Source organism: Rhyacophila brunnea, unplaced genomic scaffold (genome assembly GCF_057557595.1).
Source record: "Rhyacophila brunnea isolate RB1 unplaced genomic scaffold, BYU_Rbru_1.0 scaffold_17, whole genome shotgun sequence".
NCBI classification, from domain to species: domain Eukaryota; kingdom Metazoa; phylum Arthropoda; class Insecta; order Trichoptera; family Rhyacophilidae; genus Rhyacophila; species Rhyacophila brunnea.
This window is the reverse complement of record NW_028232827.1, coordinates 36,543,348-36,563,312: the sequence shown is the minus strand read 5'-3', so window position 1 is coordinate 36,563,312 and position 19,965 is coordinate 36,543,348. Positions and strand designations below refer to the sequence as shown.

Here is a 19,965-nt window from a genome sequence, read left to right as displayed (position 1 = left end):
CATTTAATTTATTATACACAATGAAATAAAATAAAGCAGAATAGAAAGTACGTATATAAAAAGGCTGTGCGGAACGTTTTGATCAGCGTGTTTTTTTCCGGTTGGTATATAATGTCAATTATTAATGTGTTTAAAGTTGTCATAATTTCTCTATGTAGGTATATGAATAAATATCTCATGTTCAAGATCATAATAAATATTAATTTTAACTGACCAGATTGCACTGGTATAATATATTATGATCTAAAGAGGTCGGATGTCCAAGATTTTTTTTAAAACTAAAAATGCCTCACATCTAGGATTAGTGTCCTTTGCGTCTAATTAAGACCGGGTGAATTTATTTGTTGGAAACATCAGCTGGTTTATAAGTATAAAATAACATTTTTTTAGATGGTATTAAAGACATGACTACAATTATTTATTCGACTAATATAAATAGACGTCATGTTTCTAACACCACAAAATTACTGAGGAAATTTTTTGTTGTTCTAAGTGAAATAAACTAAGGTTCATTTGCAAAGTGTAAAGAAAAATTGGTTCAATTCTTAGACTATAGATACATCTAGACGCCACCCGTTGCATTGCTAAATGAAGCCGCTTGCCTTGCGTTTGGTTTGTGAGCGAGCAAACGCATTCGTCTACAAATGTTCGAGACCATAGACCATTTCGCTAGTGCTCGCCCAAAGTGCTCGCACTAGACGCTCAGAATTAAAATATAATTTTCTATTTTTTTACGTTATATAGTATTTTTAAGCGGTCAAAATGCAACCATTAGATAAAGATATCTATAATTTAAGTTATTTCAAAAAAACACTAGGTCACTGATATTAAAATATATAATAAAATACAAATAAATTATCACGAACATGTATCAACTTACCTATGAAACGTTATACCATCTTCTTGCTTATCAGTACGGCTACCACATTTTAAGACAACACACAGAACCATCTTTTCTACTTAATTAACTAAAAATATTTACCACTGACTTTATGTTTAACACAAAAATATCAATTTTAGCAACACGAGCTCGCAAGTTATCGACGCTGTGTGAAGCGTTTTGCCCCGATTTGATGGCGATATTTTTGGAAACTAGCTTACACAAATGTAGACCTTTTATCTTACTCTAGCGCGTGTCAAAGAGATCGTAAGGGTGCCAAATACTTTCTCACTCGCACTCATGCATCGTTTTTGTTCAGGCCTGGTTCAATTACTTTTCATTGCTCAACCTACTCTTTAATTAAATACAAAAATGCTTTTTGTAATGATTGCCAAGGTATTTCAATACGATGAAAATTTATGTAGTTTTCATTAATTTGTAGTATACAGATTCAAAATACAAACAAATTTTGTAGTTTAATTAAATAAAATTAGAAGAATACTAAAGGGTAAAGACTTCCTGACAAGATCCGTAATAAAGACTTATTAACTTATTAAGATGAAAAATGAGCTTTTTGTAGGATAAAAAACGAAACCTCGATTTCGTGGATCACTTTATAAGAATATAAATTATATTCATTTGGAAAGATTATGGGCATCCAAAGAATGGGTGATAAATAAACTGAGTATCTTACGAAGTTTGACCATTAACTATTAACACAACGCATTGGGTCCTTGCTCTGGATCAAATTTATATTCAGAAGCAATAAGAAATTTTTGCCAAATTGAATCGCAACTTCTATTTTTTTTATGACAGTATTTTTTTCTGTTTACTTGCTTATAAACGTTTACAACATGATATTAAATCAAATATAAAAAATTAGGTACATACCTAGTATAAACATACCATGAAAATATAAATAGCAAAACGGTAAGATGTCTGCTGAGTGATCTAAATATACATTATTCTAAAGATTTATATAGATAACAAATTCAATTAAAAACTCACTCTTACTCAAGTGGAATAATACATCAGAATTCTTTAAGTAATTTAGATATTTATGTAAGTAACTCGATTAGTTTCGTTAATTTATGTTGACATTGTGAAAGAGATATGAAAATATAATAAAGCATAGTGCTGTGACAAAATATTCATTGGAAAAAAAATTTAGTGCAAGCATAGATATGTTAAGTATTTTTTGTTTGTGTGTAGTTTCTATTGTAGATATTTAAAATCGAGTACATAAAAAATTTCGACACTGAGTTTGCGTCAAAATGAAGATTAAAACCCCTATCGAACGACAGGGTAAATAATCTAGAAAAATTCCATTAATAATTATTTTCATAAGCTATTTTGTTTTTGGTTATTAAATGTTTTATATACAAAACTTGCTCACGAAATGCGGCGTATTTTAGGTTTTTCTACAGTTTAATCTTAATTTTATATTTTATGAAGTAATGAGATACATAGATCAATCGATGATAAAAAATGGCAACATTGTCATTAAGATTAAAGTAGAAATAATAAAAATCACTACCATGTTATTAACAATATTTGACAACGGTCAAATATTGATTTTGCTTGATTTCTTTTTACAAAATGCCAAAAGCTTCGCCAAAGTAACGCTGTAAAAATTGAAACCTATTATTTATCTAACATTTTTACCTATATGCGCGATCAAAAACACATAAAATGTCATTTTAGATAATAGGAAAGGCTCCGAATGTCATAATATTTTTTTTTATAATATGTGACTAGAAGGGGAACATTTTTCACTGAGGAAACGCACCATATTGAGCCATACGTTTCCATTTTAATATAAGAAGGATAAATGGCACATAAATCATTCAAAATATTGGAAAACTTTTTGCAAATCTATAGGAAAACTTTCAATTTAACTACTGAGCAAATCCTTCATTTATAATTAATTTTGTTTCATATAATAAATTGTACGTATATTAATTCAAGGAGCATTGTATAACAAGGGTGCATATTATAATATTTCACTTCAAGGCAGTGGTGGATCGACGAATTTGGCCTCTTTTGCAAAAAAAAAAATATAAATATAACTTTTATTTTTGCCGTCATCAGCTTCAAAAATCACACTCTAAATATATAATATAGTCCAGTGATGGCGAACCTATGGCACGCGAGATGATTTTTGCATGGCACGCAAATCTTTTATTTTAAAGAGAAAAAAAATGCGTATAATAATTTAAAATATATAAATTTTTTTACAAAAAGTTTTACAAATAGGTATATACGTATATGATATTAAAAAATATTGAAAATAAAAATATTCAGTCAACAAACCTAATGAAATTTATCGGCAGTCATTAAAATATGACAGCTGTTTGTTATGTTGCCTCAAAAATAATCGCTAAATAATTAAGATAAAAGGAACTTTTTGTATACAACGTTTTTAAATTTTCTGTTGAATTATTATGCTCAAATTTGTGCTTGATATGAAGTAAATAAAAAACAAACAAATATAGAATACTGAAATGTTATTTTGACATTTCATTTTGATTTCCATAGTAACAGTTGCTAGGACCACCCCTTAGCAACCAATAATAGTCTTTTACTTTTTACGGATTTTTCTAAAATAACTTTCCATACAAAACCGAATCAACTGAAAATGAATTCAATTCTGCTTAAAGATACCTACAACTATTAAAAGAATGCATTGGCATCGTGTCCTGATATATTCTAAAAGTTTCAAATGTCTAGCTAGTTGAGAAGTTAGTTAAAAATCGATTGCAAGATTTGTACCGGATGAACAACCATCTGACAAACAAGAATACGAGCTAAGAAAAACGTTGTAATAAAATAGAAAACCGTTCAGTGATGGGGAATATAATATGAAATAGGTGTGGTTAAAATGCTCTTATGGTTAGGTATTTATAAACATCGCATGTAGGTATGAATATATTATTTATGATTATATTATATGCAGTTAATAATAATCAAAAACATTAAGTAAATATCCTGCCTTTATACGAAAACATGAGTGACGTAGGCTATTTGCGATTTTATCCCCGTTTCTACACGATCACTCCATGGTGAAAATCATTTATCCTATCCAAAACTTTCTTAAGTTACTGAGCATGACGTACACCCGTTTGGTTTGTTGTCATATTTTTGTGAGATTACTTCAATACGATTGAGGGTAGGCATTTACATACCTATAAAATATAGAAATAATATATGTACCTACTTAAACAAAACGTGTAAATAGATAGGTACCTTTTAAAACTATCATTAATGTAACTATGCTTTTTTGTTTTATGTAAAAAAAAAAATGAAATTTTAAACTTAATCGAAATCATAATGGAAATGTCGTAATGGAAAATAATGCTGTACTGCCTTCGTATAGCATTATTTAACGTCTGTTTTCTTATTATCAAGAAAAATGCGCAGAGAACTGAATTAAAAAGGAATAGTCGAGTTTTTTTCAAATTATCATAACACGCGTAGGTGTATTTTGTAAAGAAGATCTGTTTCATTCTCAGAAAGGTTGTTAACTATTAAAAAAAATGTCAAGCTTGCTTTCGTTATAAAAAAAAATGAAAATTGATATCCTAAATATATACAAAAATTATGTTGTACTTATATTATGTTATTTTTTCAGATATTAATGTAATTTTATTGTGGGTTACTAAGAAGTATCACTTTCCAATGATTTTTTGAAACATGATCGCATTAATTAAAATATATTTTTCTATAAATTTTGTGGCTTTATATTACTAATATTATATTGAACCTTTTTCTGAAATACTTTTTTTGACATACTGTCATGTACCAAGCAGTGACGTCCCATGGGTGTGGGCAAGTCATGCGTTGTTTAGGGGTGGAAAATTATAAACTGCGGCAAGCATTTAAAGTATTGATTGTTTTCCATGAAGCGGATGATGCGGTTGCTACATTATAAAATACAGACTTCTTAATATATAAAAAATAAGGGAGCCTCTAAACTAGTTTGCGCCTTAGACCTCCATTTACTTACCAAAAACTACCATTGTTCGAGTGTAGGTGTCGTATAAATTCTCAAATACTCGGTAAATTAATTATGTACTTATGTCATTTTTGTTGCATTTGTCGGTTAAACCTTCCCTTTACAATACTAATAAATTTCGTTCATTCCGGTGATGTCTCTTAAGGTTACAATACGAGATAGAAAATTGGTAAAAGGGAATGCCGATTTCGGTAACATAAATAAGTCCAATAAGATTTCTTTATCATTATTTGTTAAGTATTTGTTGTATCTATAAAATTATCAAAAAGTTTTGATACTTTATTATAAAGTGAATGAAATCCGATACATAATAATCAATTATGTATATTTACTGGATAATGCTTTCGATTTTAAAAATAGTAACATTTTAATTAGATGTTACATTCTGATTCTAGGAATAGCCAAAATATGAAGAAGTGCATATTAACTGAAATATTTGAAGTTTAATTTGCAGAGTAACCTAATGTGACATTACAGTAACGGGAATGTTATAATACAATATATCGGTATGTACCTAATAATTTTACATTTTACAATTTGAGATTAAAAATAAAACGGGACGCCATTTTAGGTCTGCCTAAGAGCGGCACTTTGCCTAGAGACGTCAATGGTACAAAAAGATTTTGAAATGACATTTTGTAAAATAAACAGAAAATATAGATTTATTGATAAGTGTCAGAAATGATGACTGATTAAAATTGGTAATACGTTAATTATTATGAACGAAATATTCAACGAAAATCTTTATTTACTGCGAACATGTTACGGCATTGCATTCGAAGTTAAGCAATAACTAGCATTACCATCTAAATTCGCAGACGGTCTTGACAAGTGCCTATACGAGTAGCTAGGACCGCAGCAAGGAAATATTCACTTATATATGCAAAAATCGATGCCGCTCTACGTTAATAATCGTCAAGAAATAATAAAATTTTATCATTCATTAATACAGGGTTTCCCAAACCTTTTCTGCAATGGAACACTTCACAAACCCGGAAATTTTAACGGAACACTTAGTTTATTTTTTAGGTTATTTATTAGCGCAGCTAACCATTCTGCCAATTTTGGCAACTGTCGTTAAACTGACAAGAATTGCCAGCCGTTCAGTTAAAAACAATATACCACATCTTTTTCATGTGCACGGTGTGAGAAAATATGGTCCTCCGTCTATACCTAGATCATGGCCCCCACACCCCGAAGCGGGCCCCCAGGCTAGGATCTTTGGCGGGCTCCATACTTATTGCTAAGGTTAAAGGCAATGTGATGATCAACAGTTGCATATTCCAAATGGTGTTCGAGGTAAAATTAAGGGTATTGTTAGCAATTTTTTGTATTTTTAATACACCCACTAGTATGTTGATATGCACAATTATGGACATATTGTAAAATATCGACAATAATCAAAAATTGTAAATATGGCAAAACCACATAATATCATTAAATGACAACAAGTTCGAAGTGAATCAGCGCCGCAGGCGACATTTTTTTACTATTAGTGCATGTTTGTGATGTGTGTTTATCTCACTTGGCTGGTCAATCTCTCATACCGGGCCCCCCCGTAAGCCCAGGCCCCAAGCTAGAGGCCCCTTGAGGGAGCCATAACCTGTTTAAATACTTGACGTCATAAACAACAGCGGAGATTGATCACCACTCGCCACATGTGTTGCAGTGTATAAAACCTTTCCAAATGGTCGTGGAACACCTATTCAGGTTCGGCGGAACATAGTTTGGGAAACCCTGCATTAATACATTAATAATACCATACATTACAAACCATTGACATGTAAAATTTTATAATTCTTATTTTGTTTCTATTTCAGACTGGCGTCAATATATATCACATGGAGCATCGTTTCTAAAAAGCAAATATAAACTCAGTATAATGTATAAGTATAGAACATGTACGGTTTGGGACGCCACTGTGGTCCATATACTCGCGGAATATCACCTGAATAAATCAGCTCAATCGTCTCTTTTGGCTAAGTTTAACAAATCCAAAAATACGACTGTCTGTCACATGATTATATTCTGCCCCCTGGGTTTCGAGACATTTGGACCCAAGGGACCATCTGCTTTCAAGACGGTGACTGAGATCTGTTGTCGCTTGACTGATAACGCAGATGAATTATGTTCAACCGAGACAGTAAATAAACATAGAAATTCAAAGAGGTAATGCAGTCCCTGTTTTAGGTACTATTGATTTATCTAAGGGTCTGTAAGAGGTATTTTATATACTTGGAGAAACCTATACCAATAGTTTCATAATTATTATTTTATTGGTTTATATATATGTAGTAAACTATTATTATTTTATTCAACGAATAAAACACAAGATTTAAGAATGTAACATTCTATATTTTGAACATACATAATTTGAAAACATTTCATGCATGTACATACTATAAAAATTATGTTGTAGAAAAAAAAGACACACGACGAAACTTGAACCTGTATCTGTGCCAGTATGCTTTTCCAATAATAAAACTATAACAACATTTGATAAGCATTCCAAGCTCATGTAACAACTACTAGTTTAAATCGTCGTAATTTAGTAAGATACTCGTAGCTTAATTGGAATAGCATACTGGCGCGAATCTAGCCGACGCAGGTTCAAGTCCCGTCGAGTGTCGTATATTTTTCTACACAATGATTTTTTTCTAGTGTGTATGTGAATGAGATGTTTTCAAATTATGTATATTCAATATATTATATATTTACTTACATCGTTTAATTTTACACATTTTGTCACTTATTTTGATTTGCTCTATTATTAATATTGTTTCTCTATTTAATGTATTAATTCAATGTAATATAATTCGTAACTATTTGTTTGCAATTAATAATCAACCACTCATTATAATACGATTTAAAAGCGCATACATTAAAATTTAATACGAATTTAATGATACAAATTATTGTCTAAGTAAAATAATATTTTATAACCCCCGTCGATATACTATACCATTGATTGCACAATAATTGACCATGTATTATGCAATTTTTCACATTTTTTTATGTATTAACTATCAAAAATATCACTTAAAATAATCTGAATAGGGTTTATCTTGTAATTTTGAATTATTGTTCATTCAAGTTTACAGCCAATTAATTGCATTTTAACAGTGGATTTTCATTGTTATATACTTGTTTCTTATTAATGTAGAAATCATAAATTATTTATTATAGATAGTGTAAAAATCCTTTAATATTATATGGTTTGTTTATACTAACATATAAAATATTTTTGTCTGCGGGCAATTATCTGTAACGGACATATTTCTGTGAATGAAGTCGACGCAATCAGCTGAAAGAAATCGTTAGAAAACAATTACCTACATAGTTTCCGCCTTAATGACTGTAGAAAACAGAGCAAAATGGAGATATTGTATTATCAAGAATTATGTTAGATATATTTTTAAACAGTCATAGTCTTGAGTAGTATTGAAAACATACTCGAATATATATATTGTATACTAGCGATCAGCTGCGAATTTGTCAGCAAGAAATGATGATAATTAAGAAATATACTGATTTTATTTAACTGCAATTTATTCACTTTTTTTTCTTTCAAATCAATGAGATAGGTAACGGTTGGGTTGTAACTAAGGCCGAATATCTCACTCCGCAGTTTATCTTAGTAGAGAACTGTTACTCTGTATAATCGTGCCTCGGGCCAAAAATATCTATCTCGCTGTTATCTTTTATCATTGTAACTATGTAAACTGCGCTCGTTAATCCATCAAATTTAATAAATACGCAACCGCTCTCAACAACCATACTTCAGTTCTTCACTCATCTCCTAGTCACACCATCAGCTGTTTACTTAAAAAGTACGCATTTATGAGAAATAGCAGGTAGCCGGATTGATTTTATTTACAGTTTGTTGCTTTACTTTAGAGCATCATGAAGAGTGTATTAACTTTTCTATAGATATCGGGACTACCAAAAACCTGTTTCAAATATATCGTCACCTCAATACTACAACTAGATAACACGATTTTCACTGTTTTTGAGATAGCTATTTAATACGATTCTACATTTCCTTCTCTACAAAATAATAAAACTAGGTACTTGAGTCAAAAGATAATGGGAACTGTATTGATTTTGTGTTTGAAAATATTAGATAACTAGTCTTTAAAACCATAAATGCGTTATATAAATAAAATAGTATATCAATAATATTTTTTCCTACAATTGAACATTATTTAATTGTTCCCAATTGGACAAGTACAATTTTTCATTTTTATTTGAAATAATAATTATAGCTTAGATTTATGTAAATCAAGTAAAGTTTAAATTTCACTTTCTCAACAATAATGAAATCAGAGTTATCTAGTTGTAGTATTGAGTTGACGGTATGAAAATACAAAAAGTTTGTGACTCCTTCATTATAATATAGTTGAAACTATATGGTATATTATTTTGCCTTTTCACTTATTCAATCCCAAAAAATACAAATGCCAAGTAGAAGCGTGGCATTTAACTGGAATATTTAATAGGTTTCAGGTAAACTGGAATTTAATATTGTGTGAAATCTCAGAGGGAATGATGATTTACAATGGTTTTGGTGAATTATATTAAATTTATGCTTTGGTTTCTTGTAATACCATAAGAAGTTACCAGATCTTCCTGGAATAATGTGATATTAATATTACAAGAATAATAATTTTCGGTCAGAATATTAAAATATTTTTACTCTAGGTGAGAATAAGGACTTAACCGATTATGAGACTTGGTTGTCAGCCGTACAATCAGCACCGAGGTTGTAAGTCAGAGGAGGGTTGGTATTCTGAGAACGACCCGGTAAATTCGATTGTTATAATAATTATTAATATCATACGCCGAGCGTTCAATAGTATAGAGGAATATTTTAATCACGAATATGCGCAGATGCAAATTATTCTAGTGCGCAGGAATTAGACTGGACTAATTAATGTGATGATTCTTATGGCTGTTAATATTGACCGTATTTACATCAAACATAATGCATTAGATTCTATTACTCGGAACCTCTCTGCCTATGTCTGGTTTCGTGCTAAAACTATCGACCATCACGATAATGTGCTATGTTTAAATTAAATATTTTCTTTTTTTTATCGATTTTACAATGTATTACCAATCATTATATATGACCGCATTGTATACAAAATTTCTCTTAGTGATATCCGTGTTATTTTGAATCAAGAAAAATAACGGGAACGTGTTACCGTGTTAACTAGTTAAGAATACAGTGTAAAAATATGGGATAAACTTAAACACGCGTTAAATAATGTGTTCTTTTCAATAGTTAAATTTGTCACATACTTCTAATACTTCACCATGTTTGATCCTTAGAGGATATTATGGGCCTCAATAGAGTGGAAGTTGTATTACGAGAAATGGATATCAGCCACTTGCTGAACCTATTAGGTCCATACTCTGACTCCAAACACACATTGAAAAACAGTATGCGTATTTGCCAAATCCAGGATTCGAACCTGGCACCCACGATATAATATGCTGGTGCTTAAGCCGTTCAGCCATCGTGGTCGTAATCTGTCATATAATAGGCATTAAAGTTTGTCACGTAAACACAGCGCCTATTTAATATATTATGCGAATAGTCGGTTTGCATTGTGTCCCTTGGTTTTATGAGCTAAAATATTATATCAGACCCTGCTTCAAAACTACTACTGCGCTCTGTAGAGTAAGTCAATTTGAATTAATTTTGTGTTCTTTGGTAATTAATACTTTCGACTCAAGCACAGTATAACATTAATAAATGTACAAGATTATTCACAATACAATTTAATGAATGGTATTTAAAATCATTCCATAGAATATTAAATGTGATGCAAAAAAGCGATAGAAATGTAATAATTATAACGCAATGAAGTATTGTGTAAGAGTTAATTTATAATATTTTTAATTTTATTTGATATCTATAAAAATCAAGGTTTACAATTACAGTGTATGCAATGTAATTTGCAACCATTAGGACTCATCCGTCTACCGGAATATTTATTGGTGTTTCACCGTACCAATCCGCTTTTGTATTTAGTACAAAAATCTATAAGTACTACAACGATTGGGAAAGTATAACTAAACGTCCTTTTTTTATTATCGCTTTCACGCATTCCACCAACCTCGATTTTGACTACTTATTTCTTTTTTGGGTGCAAGTATAATGTTTTTATAATTTTAATATAAGACATTCAATCAATCGAAAGAATTGTCACAAAACAGCGTGCTGCCACTTTGACATACTTGTTGCGACTAATTAATTATGCAATCATTTAGTGATGAAGAAAATATTGCTGGCATTGATACTTCAGTTAACAATGTCTCGGCGATTTAACGAAATAGATTAACAAATAACTAAACGCCATAACGCCATAAAATGATATAATATTAATACTATCGACAGAAGGTACTTGATGGAATTTGAATTTAAATTCTAATCGATTTAAGTTTTATACTATTTCATTTGAGTTCCATTCCATTACTCAAATGGAATAGTGAAAAACTAAAATACATTCGATAATGATACAACTTATCATGCATACGATTACTGCTTTTATGTTTTATGTATTTCGAAAAAAACTTTTGACACGGCACAACTAAATGAAAATTCAAAATTAGATTTAGCATCTTTACATATAAATATCTTTCAAAGTATTCATGCTTACAATGAACAGTAACTTCAATGCTACATTAGTAAAAAAATAAAGGTATACATTATATAGAGAAACAACTGACATTCAAATTAATATATTAAATGTATGTGTATTTAAATATATTTCTTTTAGGTAGGTACAAGTATAAGTAATTTGAATCAAAATCTTATATTAATTTGAAAATGTTAACCAATGCACTGATAATAATACAATAGTTATCAACAAAGGGGTTTTTCGGTGAAAGGTTTTCAGCTATAGAATTTAAATTTGAATTCCATCAAGTGTCCTCGGTCGATAGTATTAATGTTTTCAGCTATATTTTAGAAAAGTTGATGGAACAAATTATTATATAAAATTAAACGTGTTTTTGAAAATTTTGTGAACGATATTTTTTTTTATTTGAAAAATATGCTATGTATGGAAAAGTCCAGTTGAAAGTTTTACCTCAAAAATAAGTTACGCCGAAAATATTGTTAAAGAGTTATCTACATAATATTTTAAAGGATCTAATCATGGTTATATAAAATAAAACAATTTAATTTTAATTCACAATGAAGTAAACAAATAAATATTACCTGTATGACGTCACCGTAGGAAGGTTCGGAGCGAGGAGGCCGGGCGCCACACGTCACAGCTCCAAGAAGTACCACCAGCGCGAAACTCAGCCCGTAGCTACCAATGCGGCCCTGCATTTTTGTGAGTCGTTTAACTAGCCTCTGACCTGTTGATTAAAACAATATATATTTATTACACGTTACTTGTTAAAGTATGTAATGGGTGTTACCTTAGTATATCTGACATTTATTATATGCGTTTGTGAACTACAGTTTTTGTCTCATTTGTACTTAGGTATATTATTGAGATTGTTAGAAATTGTATATGATCAGTAAAAATGTTGTCTTTATTATGTTAATTGTCAATTCATGGTGAAACTGCATTGTATTATTGATTAATTTAATAAAACGCAAAATGTTTTCGTACTTATTCCTCTTTAATTATTTAATAAATCTGGACCGGTTTCGTCAGGGGCATTTTCAACAATCAGTTGAAAATGTCCCTCTGAGGTAGACGAAACCGGTCCAGATTTATTAAACAATTAATGTGGAATAAGTACTAAGAAATTGCGTTGTATTAAATTAATCAGTCATAAACAAATGCATTCTTAAATTGTGTGCATAATTTAATTCTAAATTATGTGCACAAACGTATTGTAAAATTAAAATTTAAAAAAATATTCTAATGCAGTCAGAGAAAAAAACAAAAGACGGTTGCTAATAATAAGTGATTTTTAAAAAAATATAACACTTTAAATGCATACCTACTTAGGAAATATCCGTAATTTTAGCAATTATATCGGTAGCTTAATCGATAAAACTTGCCACTAATTTTGCCTATTGCCACACAATTTTATGCCCCAATCGCTAACATTTTATTTATGACATTTTTCTATTTTGTATGCATATGAGGTTATTTCATATTATTATGTCCAAGACATTTACCTTTTTTATTAAAAAAACGTGTAAATTATACATTGAATAGAAAAAAAATGGTTTACGATTTTATTAAAAAATACTCGTATCATGTATATATATAAAAAAGAATCTATATATTATGAATATAATACCATAATACGTTTATGGATAATACAATTTTCGTTATTCCTAGCATCTAATTTAATATAACTTCGAAGGTTTTCAGGCTTCTAAGGCACGGTATTATCTGTAGGTACTTATCGTTGTTGGGTTTCCACCGAGTTGCCAACGATTATATTCAGACATTTCCGAGCCGTTGCACGTTCCACAAGGGCGATTTTATCAACTCATTTCCCTTCGCAATAAAAGACTGCAACGGTTTTGAAACGCAGTTATAACTCTGCGAATTTATGTGTGTACTAAGTTATTCTGTATAGTAATTTAGTTTGCCTTAATTTGAATGAACAATATCCAGATAAATTTTTAGAAGTATGAAATAAAGAGTATTTTTTTCTTTGTAAGTGAAAAAACTAAACCCATTCGGTAGGTGTGCATAAAAATTTCTGTTAATTAATTACAAAATTGAACATTGATTATTTGTAATATTAAATACCATATATTATATAATATCTCGTTAGTTAAATTCATTAATTCCCAATACGTTACCATTGTTCCTAGAATGGACGATTGTACACCTATTGAGTTTAGTATTTTTATTGTTTAATTTACAAATGATTTATTATTAGGTTTGATGATTTATTATACGCTTATTATTATTATTATTATTTATTATTATTATTAAGATAGTTTTTACAAATACTTCAACTATTCATAATTTGTTTTATATATTTTTATTGTGATCCTTGACTTGATAGGTAGGTAATGAAGTTTTTACCTACTTTATTGTATCGATTGGTTATATAAGTTAGAGTTAATAGTATTCGTTGTCAGTGTTTATTTGATTTTTGGTGAGTGTACACAGTGCCTGAAGATGGAGAAAGGCAAAACCCGGGTTGCAAAAAACGACTCAAATGGAATAGTTCAAAACTTAAATCCATTAGAATTGATTATTTAATTTATAATGCATATACATATATTGGTTACATATATGTATAATTTTCCAGCCATTCTATAATTACACCTATAACTTTCACCATTGTACCATGAGTTGCAGTTTAAAATCCTGAAATAATCATATTTCAATCCATAGGCTAGCTATATTGTGTCTCAATGGCTAAATTGGACGTGTAGCGATTGTTTAACGAATCTCGAAAAAGGAAATAAAATGTTGCGCATTAGTCTTATGAAAATTAAATCCACCTAGTAACTTGTAGAATTTGACATCTTTAATTAATTCTTTAACCAGAAATCAAATAAATAGTTTTGAATATCGTTTTCTTGTTTCCGATAAAACACATATATTTTGATTATTCATTCAATACGTAAAAGCCAAACACCATGTGTATTGAAAACATCATATTAGTTTCACTATAACATCTAAAACATAAACAGAGCGGTGAATTTGAAAAACAACGACTACCTAAATGTACTAAAAAATGTACAGACACAAATTCCATCTTGTCAGGTATAACTTGATACCAAGGGAACTCAGAAATAATGGGAACTGAAATACCTAACGGGTAAGGAGAAGCAGGCAACCGATCTCGAGTAAGGAAGAATACGGGATAAATTTAAACACGTGTCAAGAATGTGTCATACGTTGAATACTGACAACTGTTCTCAGTTTCTGCATTGACGCTAATTTAATATGTGTGTATTACACACATTATTGCATGTCTATAATGCGTGGTTCATTTTTGTAGGACACTCACACATTCAAAACCCTGAGTCAAAATTTACTGTATAAGTATATTATAGCCTATCGGAATTCTATTTTTTATCTGTTCTGTGTTGACACCTAATGGGTCAATTAATTCAAACTACTGTAAAGCACCTATTAAATAATTTAAAGTATATATTACAGATTTTATATTACAGCATTTATATTATGCCATTTCATCGTTTTTACCATTTTATAATAGTTAAGATTATTTTTTTAATTATCGGGAAATAATAATTTAATTTTAAAAAGAAGTAACTGGTGTACGCGAGAGAGATATGCTAACATGATAATGGTGTCACAATCTAAATAACCTGGAGAATTTATTTTAATTTTATTATCATTTTTATAAGTACGAAGTTTTAATTTTTCAAATAAACCTACATTAAAGAAAGAGTATTGTATTAAAAGTGATGTTACTATTTAAAAACACAATTTTTAAACTTATTTTAATAAGATAATTTACTACATATTACAAAGATTTAAAGTCATAAACTTTTATAAAGCTTTAAGTAATAATGTTAAATATTAGTAAAAAAATATAGATATTTTTAAACTATCCTCATTTGCAACTCTTTAAAAGTATTAAGAATGAAAATATTTAGCGTGGAAAAGCTAAGCAAACTCTATTGCCAAAGCTTCGCGAGCTTTTTAAACTTTTAACAGCCATAAAGTGCACCACATAGTGAAATAGTGATCTTCATTAAAATTGAAATAAGATACCACGCTTTGTCGTGTATTCAGATAATTTTCTTTCTTCAAAATGTTATTTCATTATTATCTAGGAAACCATCTGAGTAGCAAACATAACGTCTCTAAAAATATTCGAAAAATGTTATATCGCTACTTGAAAGTGAAAAAAAATCGATTTTGAAACAAGCACCGACATAATAAATTAATGAAAATTAAGAAAATGTTATAACCGTTTAAAAAAAATATATATATTGAAGCATTTATTAAAAAATGTCCTGTAACCTTAGTAGTTAGTAGTAGCAACAGTAGAATAATTGAAATAACATACTTAACTTTGAATAATATTATGCAAGTCATATATTTTTTTTTCGACCATGTCCGATCCCAATAAGATCATATTATGGGCCTCCACAGTGTGGAGATTTCTATTAACAGATTCTGTTTTTTTACGAGAAATGGATGTCATCCACTTGATCAACCTATTAGGACCATACTCTGACTCACACACAAAATGAAAAACAATATGTGTACTTGCCATACCCAGGATTCGAACTTGGGACCCACGACGCTATAGTCCGACGCTTAAGCCGCGCGGCCAATACAGTGTAATATTACTCCGCAGAAAAATCAAAAAATAATTAGTTAACGATTTAATTTATATGAAACACACATTATAGTTCATTTATCTCAAAAGTAGTATTTTTGACCGTTGCTGTCACGTGTATCTGCCAAACTTTATAATTTTGTCAACCCAATGTGCTTTAGGGTATCCCTGTGATAATTTAGTGCACCTTCAGTACCACGGACATAATGTACGAAATATTTCTTTAACTTCAATAATTTTAACATAGCGATGCTTATATTATAATAATACGTTTTTTTATAATATTAATATATTTGATGTGTTCATGAAATATCAATTACTAATATGAGATGAACGCGAATTAATATGACATCTTTATATATCTAACATATTCTGCAAATTATTCAGGTTTATCTATCAGACATGTATTCGTAATAGAATCCTTACGAGCAAGTCACCCCACGCTATTTGTGCGTGGGAATCATGGAAATAGTGAAAACTTTGATCAAAATTTAAATTAATTGTTTTTTTAATTCAACGAATTATTCACAAGATTTGAGAATATGAATTGATATATAGAACAAATACAATTTGAAAATACTCGAAGCTTACGTAATAGAAAAATACTTAAAAATATATGATATGATATCTGCTAAGATGCCAGCCAATGTGTTTTACCAATATTACCAACAATGTCCTACATAAGTACGATAAAATTAAATAATAGTAATGCAACCGAAACATTTTATCACTCTTTACAGCACCTGTGAATTCTTTGAAAAAAAATAGTTTATTATGTAAATCGGGCTGCAATCCTCTTTGGCATCATAGCAGTGACAAGGAATGGACATAGGCTATTCTGCCCTTCTTAGGAAGAAGGCAGTAACTGACTCTCACACACTTTCGAGATAAATGACATCATGTGTTATTTTTCTCAAACTTTAGTACTGTGAATTGAAAAAAAAACAGTGGTCATTTTTATTAGTAGGATGTTAAAATACAAATAAAGTAATAATAAACAAACAGTAACTGCAATGAATAGGTCCAATTACTGCCGTTTTGCTAAAAAAAATGTATTATTTTAGAAGATGTCAATTTTTTCACTAAGGATTTTAACGGTATTTTAGTGATAATACTGGTTTTAAAATGAACAGAACATAATAGCTTTCAAAATTACCTAACGGATGGCATTCATAGCTCAATTTTACAAATTTTGTGAGTTACTGCCTTCTTCCTTAGAAGGGCATTATTAAGATACCATATAAATAGTGCACACTAAAAGTGTCAGTCATATTTATTTGTTTTCGTTGAAATAAGAATACAACTTGCAGAAGGTGCTGGTTAGTTTTTTAAATTCAATTAAATCTTACCTAAACCAAACCATAATAATTTAGTTATGCTATGGGCGATTCGACAAAATAGGGACACTTTTCAGTCATATTACTTATTTGTTATCATTGAATTAAGAATACATATTATCGGTGGTGTTAGTTAGTTTTTTTTAATCCATTATAATCGATAAAAAATAATCTTCTTTCTATAAAATATAATTTTATATAGTCTATAGATACACGAATATTTTTTGACTATTATCTAATATAGCTTGGATTGGGCAGGGCTTAATTGAATTTAAAAAAGTAAGAAACACTATCTACACACATTTAGTCTTAGTTCAATGAATACTAATAACTATGACTGGCAAAGTTTAGTATGCACTATTTATGTCGGACCTTAACAGCCTACCTCCACTCTTCGCCACTGCGTCATAGTTTTGTTTTCAAGATGTTTTCTATTAGGTATATTTCTTGGGTATTTTTAAATTATGTTTGTTTAAAACTCAGATATTTCGAAATAAATGATTGACAATTTTATTTTATTTCATTTTATTTGTTATGGAAAATTATTTGGAAATCGAATAACTTTTCTATAAACGATTATCATAAATATTAAATGCGTCGATCAATTTCATAATAATGTCCGTTAAGACTTTACTTATCTCAGTTATTTCTTTTGTTCCAGAGGAAGAACTAAGATTAATGATGTCTAATGATGTAAACGCAGTATAACATAAATAATCAATCAGGGAATAATTGAGTTTGTTTTGATGTGGAACGATAAATAAACCTACATTATTCAACGCGTTTTTATTCTTAAGGGATAAAAGTTTCCGTTATATGCGCGTCTAATGGGTGAAGATATTTAGTTATATAGAAGAAAACAGTATGAGTTGTGTACATCTGTAAAGTACAGGGTGTTCGCCGGAAAGGTTTACTACTTTAATTTTGTATCACTTTATGAAAAATGAAAACAAAATGGTTTAATGCTGATAAATGTTTTATTAAATATACATAATTTTGAAAACACTTCTAAAAAATTGTATTATAACCAATAGAAAAAATCTTTTTGAAAAAAGTAAGACAACCCAAAATTAATGTTTTCAAAATTATGTATGTTCAATACTTAGAATATTACATTCTTAAATCTTGTGAATTATTCGTTGAATAAAAAAAATAGTTTATTAAATTATTAGCAAGTTCAAGTAAGTTACAACACAAAAATATCTTAAAGTAATCCGTGGCGTCGGCTAGTAATTAAAGTAATACCTCCTTTGATTCAAATACAAAAGTCGATTGCCAATCGTAGCTCAATTTGGGAAGCACTTCAGAGAGTATTATAAGAACCAATAGTTAAAATTAGTCGTAATTAGTATGACAACTTTAGCATAGTGGTCTATGCGCGGTGAGTGCGATACCTGGAGAGATGCCGGTTCGATTCCTGCGGGTTGTCTTACTTTTTTCAAAAAGATTTTTTCTATTGGTTATAATTCATTCTTTCAGAAGTGTTTTCAAAATTATGTATGTTCAATACTTGGAATATTACATTCTTAAATCTTGTGAATTATTCGTTGAATAAAAAAAATAGTTTTATTAAATGTTGGGAATTACTTATGGAAGATAATGTCAGCTAAATGTCCGCCATACAAATGCGGGCTCTTTTTACAATGTTTTCATCACATGTTCACACATTTCAACCGGTTTTTCATTAATTTATTTACGAATGTTATGTTTAAGTTGCTAAAGTGTTTCTATTTTGTTGGCATAAAACTTGTTCTTTAGATATCCCCACAAAAATTAGTTCTGGGCTGTTAAATCTGGTACCCATAGAAGCAAATCGACATCACCATTTCTTGAGATAATTTGTTGCGGAAACAGATCTCTCAGTAATGAAATTTTACCATTGGCTGTATGTGAAGTGGTACCGTATTCTTGGAACCACATGTCATCCAAACTCAAAGCATTCATTTTTGGTGTCAAAAAGTTATCAATCGTGTTGCGATAACGTTCTCCATTCTCACCTTCACAGTTACCGTAACGCCACGTTCATCTTTAAAAAACTAAGAGCCAATGATTCCTGCAGATCACATAGCGTACCATACAATCACTTTTAATGAATGAAAATGTGACTGGTGAATAATTTAGCCTCTAATTATCTTTTATATAGCCTTTTTTTTCAAAATCATTCACTAATCGATAAATAGTGGGTTAATATGGCATTAAAACATTATGATTTATCGAATATTTTTCTATAATAAATTTGCCACGTTTATATTGCACGATTTCCAAATATTATGAACTGTCAAAATTCATTTTTAACAAAATGGTGACCAAAAAAAGTAGTAAAGTTTTCTGGCGAACATCTTATATATTTAAGATAACACTAAGTTAGTTAGTTAATTGTGTAATTACTCTTATTTCGTGCTCGTACAATATATGCGTCTAAATTTTTCCGGCCCACGTAAGACCACTGCTATGTATATAATTATAAT

At 29.7% G+C, this 19,965-nt stretch overlaps 1 protein-coding gene across 1 annotated transcript in view; it reads right to left on the bottom strand.

Annotated features, from left to right (window-relative positions):
• Positions 1-19,965, bottom strand: part of AstC (Allatostatin C) — a 91,887-nt gene that overhangs the window by 46,069 nt on the left and 25,853 nt on the right. Inside the window, exon 2 of the mRNA XM_085944681.1 lies at positions 12,127-12,272. Within this exon, the coding sequence (XP_085800807.1) occupies positions 12,127-12,243 (117 nt within the window). The 5' untranslated portion in view covers positions 12,244-12,272. The remainder of the gene's footprint in view (positions 1-12,126; positions 12,273-19,965) is intronic.